The sequence below is a fragment of the Setaria italica genome, chromosome VII, assembly GCF_000263155.2.
Source record: "Setaria italica strain Yugu1 chromosome VII, Setaria_italica_v2.0, whole genome shotgun sequence".
Classification (NCBI taxonomy): Eukaryota; Viridiplantae; Streptophyta; class Magnoliopsida; order Poales; family Poaceae; genus Setaria; species Setaria italica.
This window is the reverse complement of record NC_028456.1, coordinates 20,956,263-20,971,989: the sequence shown is the minus strand read 5'-3', so window position 1 is coordinate 20,971,989 and position 15,727 is coordinate 20,956,263. Positions and strand designations below refer to the sequence as shown.

General features: G+C 51.6%; 2 protein-coding genes across 4 annotated transcripts; both read left to right on the top strand.

The window, feature by feature from the left end:
* Positions 1 to 410: 410 nt before the first annotated feature.
* LOC101785991 (chloride channel protein CLC-c) lies at positions 411 to 15,423 on the top strand. Of its 3 annotated transcripts, none has more exons than XM_012847691.2 (9): positions 411 to 711; positions 3,387 to 3,705; positions 4,529 to 4,729; positions 4,941 to 5,118; positions 5,939 to 6,201; positions 6,529 to 6,798; positions 6,892 to 8,023; positions 8,167 to 14,955; positions 15,080 to 15,423. In XM_012847691.2, exons 2-8 carry the CDS (start codon positions 3,455 to 3,457, stop codon positions 8,254 to 8,256), a joined length of 2,385 nt encoding a protein of 794 aa, XP_012703145.1. In that variant the 5' UTR covers positions 411 to 711; positions 3,387 to 3,454; the 3' UTR covers positions 8,257 to 14,955; positions 15,080 to 15,423. The 3 variants fall into 3 exon arrangements, with proteins under 3 accessions (XP_012703145.1, XP_022684359.1, XP_004975700.2); XM_022828624.1 differs by having other exon boundaries at positions 3,382 to 3,705; positions 15,086 to 15,423; XM_004975643.3 differs by having other exon boundaries at positions 3,382 to 3,705.
* LOC106804422 (uncharacterized mitochondrial protein AtMg00810-like) lies at positions 12,954 to 13,350 on the top strand. Its single transcript, XM_014805489.1, has 2 exons — positions 12,954 to 13,107; positions 13,157 to 13,350. Exons 1-2 carry the CDS (start codon positions 12,954 to 12,956, stop codon positions 13,348 to 13,350), a joined length of 348 nt encoding a protein of 115 aa, XP_014660975.1.
* Positions 15,424 to 15,727: the final 304 nt, after the last annotated feature.

Sequence of the window (15,727 nt, the reverse complement as noted above, 5' to 3'; positions counted from 1 at the left end):
CTACTACCAAAGTACCAATAGATAGATGGGATAAGAAGCATTGAAAGAAAAGGAGGGTTGGGGGGGGTGCGGGAAATCAGGTCTGCAGTTGCTGTCACGACTGCCGTCCGCTTGGCAAGGTCACCCGGCGCGTCCCACGTGTCACCCCGTCCGGACCGTAGCCACGCGGGGGCTCGTCGTCATCAATGCCACGCTGGCTGCTACTGGGCCTGGGCGTGTACCCCGCGCCGTCGGATGCACATCCGATGGGTGATGCATATGTTGAGGGCATTCCTCGTGACGACTGCCTGATGACTAGAGGGGATGCTCGACTCGATAGGCCCAGACGAGACGGGACGATCTCGATCGAGTGTACACGGGGAGAGAGCCAGGGCGTCGACTCGACGGATTTAAAGCGAGCGAAGGCGCCTCCCGTCTCTCGAACCCCACTCGCCATCTTCCCCGCTCCCTCCCCTTCTTTTCTCTTTGGAAGCTTCTCCACTCTACACCAACCCGGCCAGGCGGTCTCAGGCCGCGCCCTCCAGGGAGCCCCGCGCCGTACGGGCTCGGCCGGAGGAGGAGGAGCGGGGAACGGGCGGTGGAGTTCCCGGATCGCGTGGAGGAGCCCGCGGGGACGGGGCTGGGCGGTTGATCCCTTTGGCCTCCATGCTCGTGGCGGCCGGATCAGTTCATCCTTCGAGCCGAGGTCGCTGCTACTGCTAAAGTGCTAAGGTGCGCGCTCAACTCCCGCTACCATTGATCGCTTGAAATTACGGCTCGCATTCTTCTCTCTCTCGTAGAGGCCGCAGGGGATCGCGTTCTGTTCGTGTAGCAGCAGGATCGCAAGCGATTATTGCCCATTTCCCTTTCCAGAATCGAGACGATTTTCTAGAGTTGTAGTTGGCCTCTTAAATAGGGCGGTGGAATATAATATACCTGGAAAGGAGTTCAACTTGATGGTTGCAGTTGCGAAATATACCAACTAAAGTAGTGAATTTCTAAACTGAAATGTAAATTTCAAGTGATGATCTAGGTAGATTTCGAGTGCAGCACGTCACGTCCCCTTCCGTTGATCCGTTCCCTGCGATTAGATTGTTGCCAGCGTCACAAATAGGCCAAGCTGGATTCGAGGCCCCTACAGTCTACTAGCAATCATCTGCCCCGCCAGCTGGTGGCTTGGCGCTGTATAGCACCAAGGTCATCAAACAAGTAATAATAATTAGTGAAATGTTGATTTGCTGAACAACCAATTAACTTCTCTTCTATATTAATAGAAATGGCACAGTCCGTGCCGTTCGTTCAAAAAAAAAATTAACTGGGTTGGGTTGGGTTAATTTCCCCTTCGCCTCACGGCGTTCATGTGAGTTGGTGCAGAAACGTGAGGAGCAGGGACGCTATCATAGTAGGGAAAGGACAAGGGATCGTGCACGTTCTGATCTGACTGACTGATCACAGCCGAAACTAGTGGAGACTGGATGGAGAAAAGAAGAGCAAGTGGCCGGCATCGAGCGTGATAAACAATTTTTAGAACGAACTAGGAGGTGCTCCTCCTCCCGCGGCAACCCTCCGCTCTTGTCCTCTAGTCCACTTGGGAAGGAGGAATATTAGCCGGTTGATTAGTGCTAGCATAGTTTATTAGCCCCTTCCTGAGAGGCCAGGCTAATTTATTAGCCGGAAAGCGCCCAAGTGGGATCAGGATCAGGCTACCAACAAACAATCGACGAGCCGTGAGGGAAATGGCACCGGCAAAGTGGGCGAGCCGGACGCGAGCGAGGCTGCCGCCGCGCCATGTGGAGGAGATCGATGTGGACTCGAATTTGTCCCGCGGGGGCGGGAGGAATCCCTTGACTTTACACGTGGTCCGGATCATGGGATTGGCCGGCGGAGAGTGGTTGCGGAGTTGCGTTTTGACTCTCTTTTATTTGGTGGATGAGCCGCCAGCGGCGGAAAGCCGCAGGTGATTTGGGGTTAGCATCAACGGAGGAAGGAATTGGCCCAGCTGTTGCTTGGTCAATAGGCGCTGGTGGATCGAAAGCAATCTGCCTTTTGGCCTCGGCTAGACATTGGACGGGAACGGAATATCACAATAGCACTAGCAGGTTCTTTACGCCCATGCGATACTGGTTACTGAACCGTAGGATTCTCAGGGCAGGGTGGGGAAAATGGGGAGCAGGTGGGTAAGGTGTGCGCGTGAGCGTCTCTACTCTTTTTCAGCCATCCATCTGGAGCGGAGTCCACGCTGAACGCTGTGACCGCCGGCATCACGACAAAATGCGGCGTGAACGCGATCGGCAGGTCGGTTTGATGGCATGGGGACATGCGGGGGCCATGGATCGTGCGCTGCGCATCTCGTGCACCCCACGCGCCAAAACGTTTCCCGACCGGGAGCGTGCAAAACTGCGGCATCTTTAGGCCCCGCACAAGAACACCACGTCCCCGTTCCCCTCTCATGAGAGGATGACACCTGACGCTCCAAAGTCCAAACTGATGGAGGCCTTTTTTTTTTTTTGAGGAACTGGTGGAGGCCTTACTCTCCCTGTCCCACTCACCGTACATTGCTATCCAAGCACCATTTCCGTCGGCGTCGGTTTTGTTTTTAGGGAGTTGTCTGTTTTTGCTTATCATTATCACTTTCCGGAGAGCACCTGATGGATAAAATTTCTGATCGAAATCAAAGGGAATGTGAAGCCAGTAGACGAATTTGTCTTCACGTGGGGCAAGCGAAAGCTCACGGCCTCTTCTCGCAGGCTAGGCAATGCAATGAAAAAGAAGCATACCGATTCCCGCTGCTTTGCAATCACCGGAAGCAAAATTTCCACGCCGATCGGTCGCCTGTTGTGACAAGTGGCGGCACGTGGTAGGCCGGAGTCGACCCGGCATAGTGCGCTCTGATTGTCGCGTTGCCGCATCGCTTTGCTCCCAGTTTCCTGATTCTTCTTTTCTTTCTGTCCCGGTCCCGGGCCAGGGACAGGGAGGGGCCTCAGGCGTGTCTGAAACTCTGAATGAATGGCAGTTCGACACAAAATTCTCATGATGATTTAGGGATCCAGCTGTGGGTTTTGATCTTTTGATTCCTAGTAGGTAGTAAGCTGCATGATCGTTCATACTGGAGCTAGAATTGCATACCAACACGACTGACAATGTGAGTTCGGAAAGGGTATTTTCAAATGAGATTTGCTCTATGTTAATAGTTCGATTTAAGTTTGGATTGAATTCTAATGATTAGATCCGAACCTTGGCATGACTAGGCAGGTTTTTTTCCCCCTCAAATTCTTTTAATTTTTCACTGCTATGTCAAGGGTAATTTCTAGTCAAACAATCGAACATGACTCCATTTTCCATTTCTTTTTTTTTGTCGAACTTATTTCCTGACCATTTTGGTTTCCTCTGCACCTCATATAGTGCAGGCAGAGGCGCTCAGGCGCAGGAGGAAGAGGCAGCGTCAGAGACGCCACCACCCACGCGGACGGCAATAATGGACGGCCGCCACCCGCCGCCCTCCCACCAGGCGCCGGCAGCGCAGCCGGAGCGGCACGGCAGCTTCAACTACGACATCGAGAACACGGACGCGGCGTGGCGCGGCGCGCACACGGCCTCGGAGGCGCTGCTGCGGTACGACGACGACGGCCCGCGGGAGCCGCTGCTGCGGAAGCGCACCAGGAACACTACCTCCCAGATCGCCATCGTCGGCGCCAACGTCTGCCCCATCGAGAGCCTCGACTACGAGTACGTTCATTACCCCCGGCAATTCCGCAAACCCTCTCCTATCTGTATTCCCTTCCATTCATATTATCTGCTCCTCGAGAGCATTCCAGATTGATTCGAGAAAAAGATGTGATCTTTAATGTTTCGTGGACCATGGTGGTGATCTTGACGAGGGATCGTTGTTATTAGTGTATTGTTTGGCACGGCCACTAAAAGAAAGCTAGGATCTTGTGATGCGTTGGGAAACGGAATGATTATCTTTTCAAGAAAATGTGATCACCGATGCGCCTTTCTACACTGAAGTTTCTAAAGAATTCATACAGCCATCGACGATGACATTCTAATGTTTAGTCCTTTTTTGTGATGATGGTATTACTGAATAGGGTTGAGGGAGGCTTATTGGTAAATTCATGGAATTTTAGAGGTCCAATTCAGGATCTTCCAGAGTTCACATTATGCATATATTTTAATGAACACTTAGTGTAAAGTATGTGGCATAGAAGAAGAAATAAACTAACCGTTTTGGGTTCTGAACTGTGAACCGCTCCAGTGCCATTTGAATTTCAACAAATATATGAGATCAGACAGGAACAATGAGTTTCAATCTTGTGGTATCCAGTATGAATTAGTATTGAACTTATATATGCTTTTAAATCAGGCTGCAGCATGCATAAGTAGGATGTCTGCTAATAAATTGAGAAAATGTCGACTGCAGAAGTTCTTCAGATAGTTTCAAAACTGCCAGAAGTAAATTGCAGACTGTAGATTCCAAAAAAAATTCTGTAAACTTTAGCAAGCTTGTTATGTTACTTACTATCTAGAGTTCTTTCACTGCATGTTTTAGAATTGTGGAAAATGACCTTATCAAGCAAGATTGGCGATCAAGAAAGAAGCAGCAAATATTCCAGTATATTGTTCTGAAATGGTCCTTAGTTCTTCTCATTGGCTTGTGTACGGGACTTGTTGGCTTCTTCAACAACCTTGCGGTTGAAAACATTGCTGGGTTCAAACTGTTGCTGACAGGTGATCTAATGCTCAAGCAGAGGTAAAGCTTCACTCTGGTGCTTTTGCATTTTACATTTTACTAGAAGTCAGCTTGATTCGTTAAAGAAAACGTTAGTTTGATTCCCCCAGCTGCTCTACATAACTTGTCATCAATTCAGTGACAACACACAGAGATCAACTTGCATAAGATTTAACTTGCTTACATCAATCAAATAATGTGAAGTATAAATGGTCTGTTGCTTCCAGTGCAGGTACATCACAGCCTTTCTGGCATATGCAGGCTGCAATCTAGTCTTGGCAGCAAGTGCTGCAGCAATCTGCGCTTACATTGCTCCTGCTGCTGCTGGGTCTGGTATCCCTGAAGTTAAAGCATACCTTAATGGAATTGATGCTTATGCTATATTGGCTCCTAGTACACTCTTTGTGAAGGTAAAGTCCATCTCAACATGAAATACATGCAGCCATGTCAGACATTTTTTACAGAGAAACAATGTTTGATTTCTTACTCTCTGAGCATTTGTTTCCTATACAACTTTTAGAGCTAGCTTACCTGATTGAATTACTGATTTTCTATCATTTGCATGACATGTCCTGAAGTGTAACACCCATGGGCCAAGTTGGGCTAAGCAATTTGAGTGCCATGCATGAGGCATGGTAGCTCTAGAATAGTTCCAAATGGGAAGTGGAAAGTGGGATGAACCAACTTAAATAGCTAGCTCTAGGAAGCACTTAAACCTTGGGTTAACCCTTTTACGCGAAGCGAGGATGAAAGCGTAAGCTGGTTGTAGTGTAGGTGTGGTCCACTCAGCGTGCAGAGTGGGCATAAGCTGTTTTCCTGGGCTGGGTCGTTACACGGAGCACCCTTGAAAAATGTTGTAGAACCCTCATTCAACCTTTTCAAGGACCACTAGGCCATTATGAAGCTGAATCAACAGGCTAACTATTCTTTTGCTTGGAGGATAGCCATACTACCTTGAGGCTACAAAAAATTCAAAAGAGTGTCATTGTTAGTATTTCTTCAGATATGTGTTGCCAAAGGGAGTCTGTTACTTTGGATATTTTATCCAATTGTGATGCTTAGGCGGAAATTTTCATTTAGAATTTAGGACAGCTTATATTGTTTATGATCGATAATATATTCAGAATCATTGCGTTTGTGGCTGACACGTACTAGTTCTATCATGAGCACATGTTTTTCTAATTGTTATTAGAGTAGAATAAGCTTCTGAAAACTTCTATTGCCCTGCAGATATTTGGTTCAATACTTGGAGTTTCAGCTGGATTTGTACTTGGAAAGGAAGGTCCGATGGTACATACAGGAGCATGCATTGCCAACTTGCTTGGTCAAGGGGGGTCACGCAAATACCATCTTACATGTAACTGGCTCAGATATTTTAAGAATGATAGAGATAGGCGGGATTTGATTACTTGTGGGGCTGCTGCTGGAGTTGCAGCAGCATTCCGTGCACCTGTTGGTGGTGTGCTCTTCGCTCTTGAGGAAGCAGCATCATGGTATTTCTCTTTGTTAACTCATATTTTAGCAGGAACTTAATCTTGCCATGCATATGCCCTTGGATTTGTTAGAACCTTGTCACCAAGAAAAAAATTGCACACCTTGATCACGAAAGCAGTAGCTGTGTTCCATAGATATATGACTTAGACTATGTCAGATCTTGTAGGTAGGAATCATAGTTTATATTGCGTTAGTATACTGACTGGAGAACTGTTTGAGAGTGGGCGAATCTGATTGCAACTGCAGTGGATGGGCATTTTCATTTTGCTGCCTTTTCTTATCCAGTTTTTCCCCATTGCTAAAGGGCTCTTTCCTCCATTTTTCAGGTGGCGAAGTGCTCTCCTGTGGAGAGCATTCTTTACTACTGCTGTTGTTGCTGTTGTATTGAGGGGCCTGATCCAGTTCTGCCGTAGTGGAAAATGCGGTCTCTTTGGTCAAGGAGGATTGATTATGTTTGATCTTAGCTCAACCATACCTACTTACAGTACACAAGATATGATCGCAATCATTGTCCTTGGAATAATCGGAGGGGTCTTTGGAGGCCTGTTCAACTTTCTCTTGGATAGGATTCTCCGCGCCTACAGTTTTATCAATGAGTACGGATCCATCGTGTGCAATTACTTTACTCAAAAATTTTCCTTCAAGATGCAATCTCATTTACATTATTCTCACTGGCTGTTTGCCTGCAGGAAAGGTGCTCCATACAAGATCCTTCTTACTATCACAATATCGATTATCACATCAGCATGCTCCTACGGGCTCCCTTGGCTCGCTCCATGCACTCCGTGCCCAGCTGATGCCGTGGAGCAGTGTCCCACCATTGGACGCTCTGGGAATTTTAAGAATTTTCAGTGCCCAGCAGGTTACTACAACGGTCTTGCATCACTCTTCTTCAACACAAATGACGATGCCATCCGCAATCTGTTCAGCAGTGGCACCGAGAAAGAATTCCACATGTCCACTCTTTTTGTCTTCTTCACTGCCATTTACTGCCTTGGCCTTGTGACATATGGTATTGCTGTCCCATCTGGTCTCTTCATCCCTGTTATACTTGCTGGGGCTACGTATGGACGCATAGTGGGGACGCTTCTTGGTCCAATATCAGACCTTGACCCTGGACTCTTCGCCCTTCTTGGTGCGGCATCTTTCCTTGGTGGAACAATGAGGATGACTGTCTCAGTTTGTGTGATACTTCTGGAGCTCACAAATGACCTCCTTATGCTCCCATTGGTCATGCTCGTCCTTCTGATATCGAAGACTATAGCCGACAGCTTCAACAAAGGGGTTTATGACCAGATCATAGTGATGAAAGGAATGCCGTTCCTGGAGGCTCATGCCGAACCATACATGAGGCAGTTGGTTGCTGGCGATGTTGTATCTGGGCCACTGATCTCCTTTTCAGGCGTTGAGAGAGTAGGGAACATTGTTCAGGCGTTGAGGATCACAGGACACAATGGATTTCCAGTGGTGGATGAGCCACCTCTATCAGAAGCTCCAGAGCTCGTTGGGCTCGTGCTTAGGTCCCATCTGCTGGTCCTGCTGAAAGGCAAGGGCTTCATGAAAGAGAAGGTGAAAACCAGTGGTAGCTTTGTGCTGAAAAAGTTTGGCGCCTTTGATTTTGCCAAGGCTGGATCTGGAAAAGGTCTGAAGATTGAGGACCTTGATTTCACAGATGAGGAAATGGATATGTATGTTGATCTCCATCCAATTACAAATACCTCACCATACACCGTGGTTGAGACCATGTCCCTTGCAAAGGCTGCGGTCCTTTTCCGGGCACTAGGATTGAGGCACCTGTTGGTTGTGCCAAAGACCCCAGGGGTGAGCTCTCTTTCTCCACACTTCACGCTTCACTGCAAAAAATTGACGAGCATGACATTTGAGTTCATGTTGCAGCATAACCTATCATATTCTTTTTTAACGGACTTACGCCGGTAACTAATTTCTATATTGTTCCATTGCAGAGACCACCAATTGTTGGAATCCTCACAAGGCACGATTTCATGCCGGAGCACATTCACGGGCTATTCCCGAATCTCCACAAGTCACACTGAGGAAAGAATTCAGTACATGTTTTGTTTGCTATTTGTTTCCTGGTAGCTTAGCTGTACGCAGAGAAAGCTGCCTTGTGCAATATTTGCTGATTGACTAAGTCATGTGTGTGTTGGGTGTTCTATCTATCCATCTATCTATGTGTCATGCTCCTTAGACGCTCTCCAGATACTCTTTAGATCCTTTGCTTAGCTTCTAAGCCATCTAACCATGGTTGGCCTATATGTACCCAAAACCCCTTTGTGGGAGTGGTTAATGGAAAAGATCAACTTGAGCCAACAATTGGTATTCAGAGCCTAATTTTCTTTCCCACCTACCCTCTCATCTCTCCTCTCCCCCGTGCTACTCTGTTTATGCCCGTACACCTGAGCACCAACCCTAGCCCGCGGTGGGCCACCAAGCGGCGGCGGCGGTGGCGAAGACGAGCCTCTCCGGCAAGATCCAGCTGGCGGGGTCCTTTCCCCACCTATCCCTCACACGGATCCGGCGGTGGCGGGCGTTTCCTATGGCGGATTGGGTGCCAGCAACTCGGTTCCTCGGGCGGCGGTGGCTCGGGCGGCAGCGTGATTTGGGGTGGCGGCATCACCCTCTCCCTCAACTCCTTCTCGACATGGTAGGCTCCCGGCGGTCGGCGCGGGTGGCGCTAGCCCGGCGGCTGGTGCGGCTTCGGCGGCCAACGGGCGGCCGGCGCACCGTCAGTGGCCCCAATCTGCTCCCTGACGCGCTCGCATGCCTCCTCTTGTGGCTCGATGACGTCCAGTGCACGGAGGAGGGCGGCGGCGGAGCGGCGTGAGGAGGAGGCGGCGGAGGAGTGGTGCCGGGCGCGGTGTGCGACTGCTGCGCGTGAGGAGGCTACGGCGGTGAAGGCGTGGCTGCACGACGCTGAGGCGCAGGAGGCGACTGCGGCTCGGGTAGCGCGCGCAACGATCATGGAGACCGCAGCGGCGCGCGCAGTCGAGGCAGCCCGCCTCGCCGACGAGGAGGCACAAGCAGCAGCGGCGGCCGCTACCCAACTGCATCTAAAGGCGGACCGGCTGCGCGAGGAGGTGGAGGCGACGCGCAAGATGGCGTGGCGCGACGCGGAGGAGCTGAGGCGCACGTCGCAGGGCGACCCTTCCGAGCTGGACGAGGCGGACCGGCGACGGGATGCGGTGGTGAACCGGTTGGTCTAGGATATTACGTCGAGGCGCGGACGGCGGGCGTCCTCGGAGCAGGAGGAGCTCCGTCCACAAGTCCGGCCTCGACTCCTACTACGACTCCGACCTTGACTCCGGGCACCGACCCATGAATGTTGTGAAGACCATCATCCGGGAGTCCGTCGGCAGCATGCAATGTTCGATGTTGACGAAGACCAACTACATGGAGTGGTCCTCGGTGATGAAGGTGAACCTCCAAGTGCGGGAGATGTGGGACGCGGTATAGTACAACAATGTCGACAACCACGAGGATCGGCGAGTGCTCGAGGCGTTGCTTGCCGCGGTCCCGCTGGAGATGGCGGCGAACCTCTCGGGGAAGAGGACTGCCAAGGCCGCTTGGGACCCTATCACTGCGGCCTGAGTTGGCAGCGATTGCGCTCGCAAGTCCATTCTGCAGAAGCTTCAGCAGGAGTGGGATCGTCTAGCTTTCGAGCCGGGCGAGGACGTCGATGACTTCATCCTCCGCCTCTCCTGCCTGATGCAGCGGACGGAGCGGTACGATGATGACGAGATCAACGAGGAGAAAGCCGTTGCAAAGTTTCTGCATGTCGTTCTGAAGAAGTACTCGCAGCTCACTATCTCTATCGAGACGCTGCTCGACCTCTCAACGTTGTCGATGAGGAGTTGACGGGGTGACTCAATGCGGTCGACGACCGCGAGGAGCTGACGTCTGGTGGGCCTATCACCATCGGTGGCAAGCTCCACCTCACTGAGGAGCAGTGGCTCGCCCGCCAGAGGTAGCGGAAGAAGGGGGAGCCTTTTTCCTCGATAGGCGGCTGCAAGCGCGGCAAGCCACACAAGGCGCCCAAGGCGCGAGGAGGCATTGAGGGCAGGGCACAAGGAGGCACCGAGGGTGGTACCGTCGATGAGCGCAAGCCGACACGAGACGACAAGTGCCACAATTGTGGCAGGATTGGCCACTGGGCCAGGGAGTATTGCCAGCCGAGGCGCGGCTAGGCCGACGTCACGCAGGGTGAGAAGGAGAAGGAGCCGGCTCTATTCCTGGCTCATGGGAGCATTGAGCTACTTCCAGCGGCATCGGCCGCGATGGCTCTCCTCCACCTCGACGAGCCGCTCGCACACATTTTCCTCAGCGACGACAAGATCAACGGCTTGCACCACATGACCGGGCATAGGGAGTACTTCTCCGACCTAAACGTCGACGTACATAGCTCCGTCAAGTTCGGTGACTCTTCGGTGGTGGACATCAAGGGCATGAGCTCCGTCGTTCTCGTCGCCAAGGCTGGCGAGCACTGACTCCTCACTGGAGTCTTCTACATCCCCGCGCTAAGAAACTTAACAATCAGCCTTGAACAGCTGGATGAGAGTGGCTCGCACGTGGAGATCGACGGCAGAGTGCTCCGGATCTGGGATCAACGACAGCGCCTACTCGCCAAGTTGGAGAGAGGGAGCAACCACCTTCACGTCCTCTACGCGGAGGTGGCGTAGCCCCTCTGCCTTGCTACTTGCCGCGATGACGAGGCTTGGCGGTGGCACGAGCGCTTTGGGCACCTCCGCTTCGAAGCCCTGAAGCAGCTCAGCACCAAGGAGATGGTGCAGGGCATGCCGTGCGTCAACCATGTGGAGCAGCTCTGCGACACCTGCGTCATGATCAAGCAGAAGCAATACCCTTTCCCTCGCCAGGCGAGCTTCCGAGCCAAGGAGCAGCTCGAGCTCGTGCACAGCGAGCTCTACGGTCCGGTGACGCTGGCTACACCTGGAGGGCGACGCTACTTCCTACTACTTGTCGACGATGTCTCCCGGTACATGTGGGTGGTCCTCCTTGACACCAAGGGAGCTACTGCAGACGCCATCAAGCACGTTCAAGCTGCTGCGAAGAATGAGTGCAACCGCAAGCTGCTGCGAAGAATGAGTGCAACCGCAAGCTGCTGCAAAGGACGAGTGCGACCGCAAGCTGCGCGTGCTTCGTACCGACAACGGCGGCGAGTTCACGGCGGCTGAGTTCGCGTCGTACTGCGCGGACAAGGGGATCCAGCGCTACAACTCCGCACCGTACACCCTGCAGCAGAACAACATCGTCGAGCGGCGCAACCAGACGGTGGTGGCCATGGCCCGAGTCCTCCTCAAGTAGAGGAGGATGCCGACCATCTTCTGAGGAAAGGCGATGCTGACGGCCGTCCACATCCTCAACCGCTCGCCGACCAAGGCCCTCGACGGTATGACACCATACGAGGCTTGGAATGGGCGCAAGCCGGCGGTCGCTCACCTCCGCATCTTCGGCTACCTCACGTACGTCAAGGAGCTAAGCCACGTCGGCGAGCTCGACGACAGGAGCACCCTAGAGGTGTTCATTGGTTACGCTGAGGGGGTGAAGGCCTACCGCATCCTCGACTCGGAGACACAGCGTGTGTGCATGGCGCGCGACGTTGTGTTCGATGAAGGACGAGGTTGGGCATGGGGCAAGATGGTGGATGACAGCTTGACTTCGACGTACGACAACTTCACCATCAACTACGTCCACTTCGAAGGAGTTAGGGGAGTGGACAGCTCTTCTTCGCGAGCGTGCCTACCCCAGTCCACGGGTCTCCACCCACTCCGGCGAGTACTACTCCGGCTGCGACGAGCTCTCCACCACCACCACCACCAGCACAGCCGGCCACGCCGCACTCTCCTGTGCCGGCACCTACTTCTTCGGGCACGCCTGCATCAGCACTGGCTCACGATGAGCATAGCCCGGTGGAGTTCGCCACTCCGCTCTCTCGATGAGGACCACGTCAACGCGTACCACGACGGCGAGCCTCTGAGGTATTGTACCATGGAGGACATCCTCAGCGACCAGCCAGTGCCGGGATTGATACCTCACGACTTGGAGGCGGAGCTGCACCTCGCGTACGATGACGGTGAGCCTCGCTCCTTCGCTAAGGCTGAGGGACACGCGGCATGGCGTGCCGCGATGAAGTTGGAGATGGAAGCTGCTGAGAAGAACCGGGCTTAGGAGCTAGCTGATCTTTCTCTCGGTCACCGTGCGATCACCTTTTGTGGGTGTACAAGCTGAAGAAGGATGAAGTTGGTGCTATTGTCAAGCACAAGGCTCGCTTGGTGGCACGCAGGTTCGTGCAGCAGGAGGGGGTCAATTTTGACGATGCCTTCGCTCGTGTTGCACGGATGCAGTCTGTGCGTCTCCTCCTTGCGCTGGCTGCCCAGGAGGGCTACGTCCACCACATGGACGTCAAGTCGGCGTTTCTCAACGGCAACGTGAAGGAGGAGGTCTAGGTCCACCAGTCGCCGGGATTTGTCATCCCTGGCAAGGAGGACAAGGTGTTGCGCTTGCGCAAGGCCCTCTACAGCTTGCGGCAGGCACCGCGAGCTTGGAATGCCAAGCTGGATTCCACCATGAAGACTATGGGCTTCGAGCAAAGCCCATACGAGGCGGCCATCTACCGGCGGGGCAACGGAGGCAATGCCCTGCTTGTGGGCATCTACGTCGACGATTTGGTGATCACGGGCACCAAGGACGAGGAGGGGAGGCATTCAAGGAGGAGATGAAGGCTGCCTTCCAAATGAGCAACCTGGGGCCTCTCTCCTTCTACCTGGGGATCGAGGTGCACCAGGACGACTCCGACATCACACTTCGAAAGACCACCTACACCAAGCGCATCATTGAGCTGGGTGGGCTCACTGACTGCAACCCTTGTGGTACACCAACCGATTGAGGAGAGGCTGAAGCTAAGTCGCGATAGCACAGCTGAGGAGGTGTATGCTACACAGTACCGATGCCTTGTGGGGAGCCTTCGCTACCTCACCCACACACGACCGGACTTGGCATTCTCCGTCGGCTACATTAGTCGGTTCATGCAGCGACCGATGATGGAGCACCAGCAGGCTGTCAAGAGGATCCTCCGCTACGTCGCGGGGACACTCAACTACGCCCTCCACTAACGAGGTGTCCTGGGGTGGCACACTTCATCGGCTACAGTGATAGCAACCACGCTGGTGACATTGACACCAGCAAGAGCACGAGCGGGATGCTCTTCTTCCTTGGCAAGTGCCTCGTCAGCTGGCAGTCGGTCAAGCAGCAGGTGGTGGCCCTGTCCAGCTGTGAGGCCGAGTACATCGCTGCTTCTTCCGCTTCGACTCAGGCTCTCTGGTTCGCTCGGCTGCTCGGTGATCTCCTTGGCAAGGACGCTGAAGCAGTGGAGCTTAGGATGGACATCAAGTCTGCTCTGGCTCTAGCGAAGAATCCCGTCTTCCACGAGCGAAGCAAGCACATCAGAGTGAAGTATCACTTCATCCGAGGTCGTTTGGAGGAAGGGAGTGTCAGGACGAACTGCATCAGCACCAAGGATCAACTCGCCGACCTTCTTACCAAGTCTCTTGGAAGGATCAAGTTCCAAGAACTTTACTCTAAGATTGGGATGGTCCACGTGCCGCTCAAGACACACTAGACTTAGGGGGAGATTGATAGACTAAGTCATGTGTGTGTTGGGTGTGCTATCTATCTATCTATGTGCCTGTACGCACCTTATCTACTTAGATGCTCCTTAGATGCTCGTCAGATGCTCTTTAGATACTTTGCTTAGCTTGTAAGCCACCTACCCATGGTAAGCCTATATGTACCCCAAAATCCTTTTGTAGGAATGGTTAATGGAAAAGATCAATTTGGGCCAACATTTGCTGCCCCCGTCTAGCATTTTGTTTGTCCTTTTTGTATTTATTCTGGAGTACTCCAAAATCTCAAAACTGTTGAATAATATTGTATTCGTTGTAAAGAGCTGATTACCCCATCCGCAATTGAGTGGATTTTTGTAGTTCATCCTCTTGTCGATTTTCAACAATAATTTTGCAGTATTCTCATGTTTGTCTTCAGCCGTGTGCTTCTCACGCTCCTGAAGTGAGTAGAGGGCGCTTACTTTTGCCCTTTAACCTCTGTCAAAGTCGATCTGTTGTCTTTTCGTGCAGATAGTTCATAGTTTTAAGTACTTTGTTGTGCATATATTGACTTACTGATTACTAACATGTTGACCCGCAACCAGAAAACAAGCAGTCTTTATGCGGAATATAATGGCTAAAGCTCAAACATTATCTGTCAAGCTTGCTTTTTTTAAAAGAAAAAACTATCCGTCACGAAAATGCCGTTGCTTGCAGGGAAAACGGATCAGCGAAAGACGACACCGTATTTGTTGCTATCACATGTCCAGGATCTCTCGAGATCCCCGGAAATTCGCCAGGATCCTCCGACGGTGACGCGGGTGGCATCTGTTGATCAACAACCAAAACATCACGGGGTCCCACATGCCAGTGGCCCAGGACACGAACAAGAAGGTACCTGAGAACAGTGACAGCCTGACAGGTGGACGCCATGATGCTCCCCCTTGGATTCTGCCATTCTGGCATGTGGTGGTGTCTCACCTGCTCAAAATGCCGTTTTTTATTGAGAGAAGCTCATCACTCGCCATGGACCAGCCTCGGCCTTCTTTTTTTTTTTGTGTGTGTGTGTTTTCTGTGCGGGTTTGCATCAGCATGCCGATTGCGCCAAGGAAAAAGGTAATTTAATTCAACAATCTCTTTACCTGCTTCAGCAGTTTGAATTATTGGATGGAGATTCTGTGTCTGCCTCTGCCCCTTGTTGCCTCTCTGGGGATGATGATGATGATGGCTGCTGGTTCAGCTGCAGGGTTACAGCCCATGTGAGCAAACAGGATTAGGCCATCATGTTGAGACTGCCAGATGAGCTCCTACATCCTACAAGGGCATATGAGTGCAGCTAACTCTGCGGGATTTTTTTGTTGTTGATGATGGTATATGTTGGTATGGGAGGCAACACAGATGCTTTGCTTGCCTTGTGCCTTGCCTTTCACGAGAGGGCAGGCAAAAGATCCTTGCGGTTTCTTGTCTCAGAGCTGACCTGCTTGCTTACTTGTAGGATATAGCCGTAGCAACCAAACACTACTAGGATATGTTGGTAATTTAGGATGGATGGAGTAATATATTGACATAAACATAGTTTTTAAATTTTTAAAGAAGGCATGATCATAGTCTTGAAAAGCATTTTTATTACCAATCTGCATTGTGATAGTACCATGAAATAGCCTACGAGAACTCCACACATGATTTTTTGTGTATTTAACTAAATTTATAAGAAAAAAATAAATCCTAGACGACAAGTATTTGCAACAGAGGTACGAGTAATATACAAGGTAGTGTATATTTTACTCATCAGCTACCTCCATGCTGTACGAAATAAACTAGCAAGATGGTCCGCACAAATAGCGGGGGAAGCTAGCAGTTTTTACATACTAACATTTAGGTTTTTTTA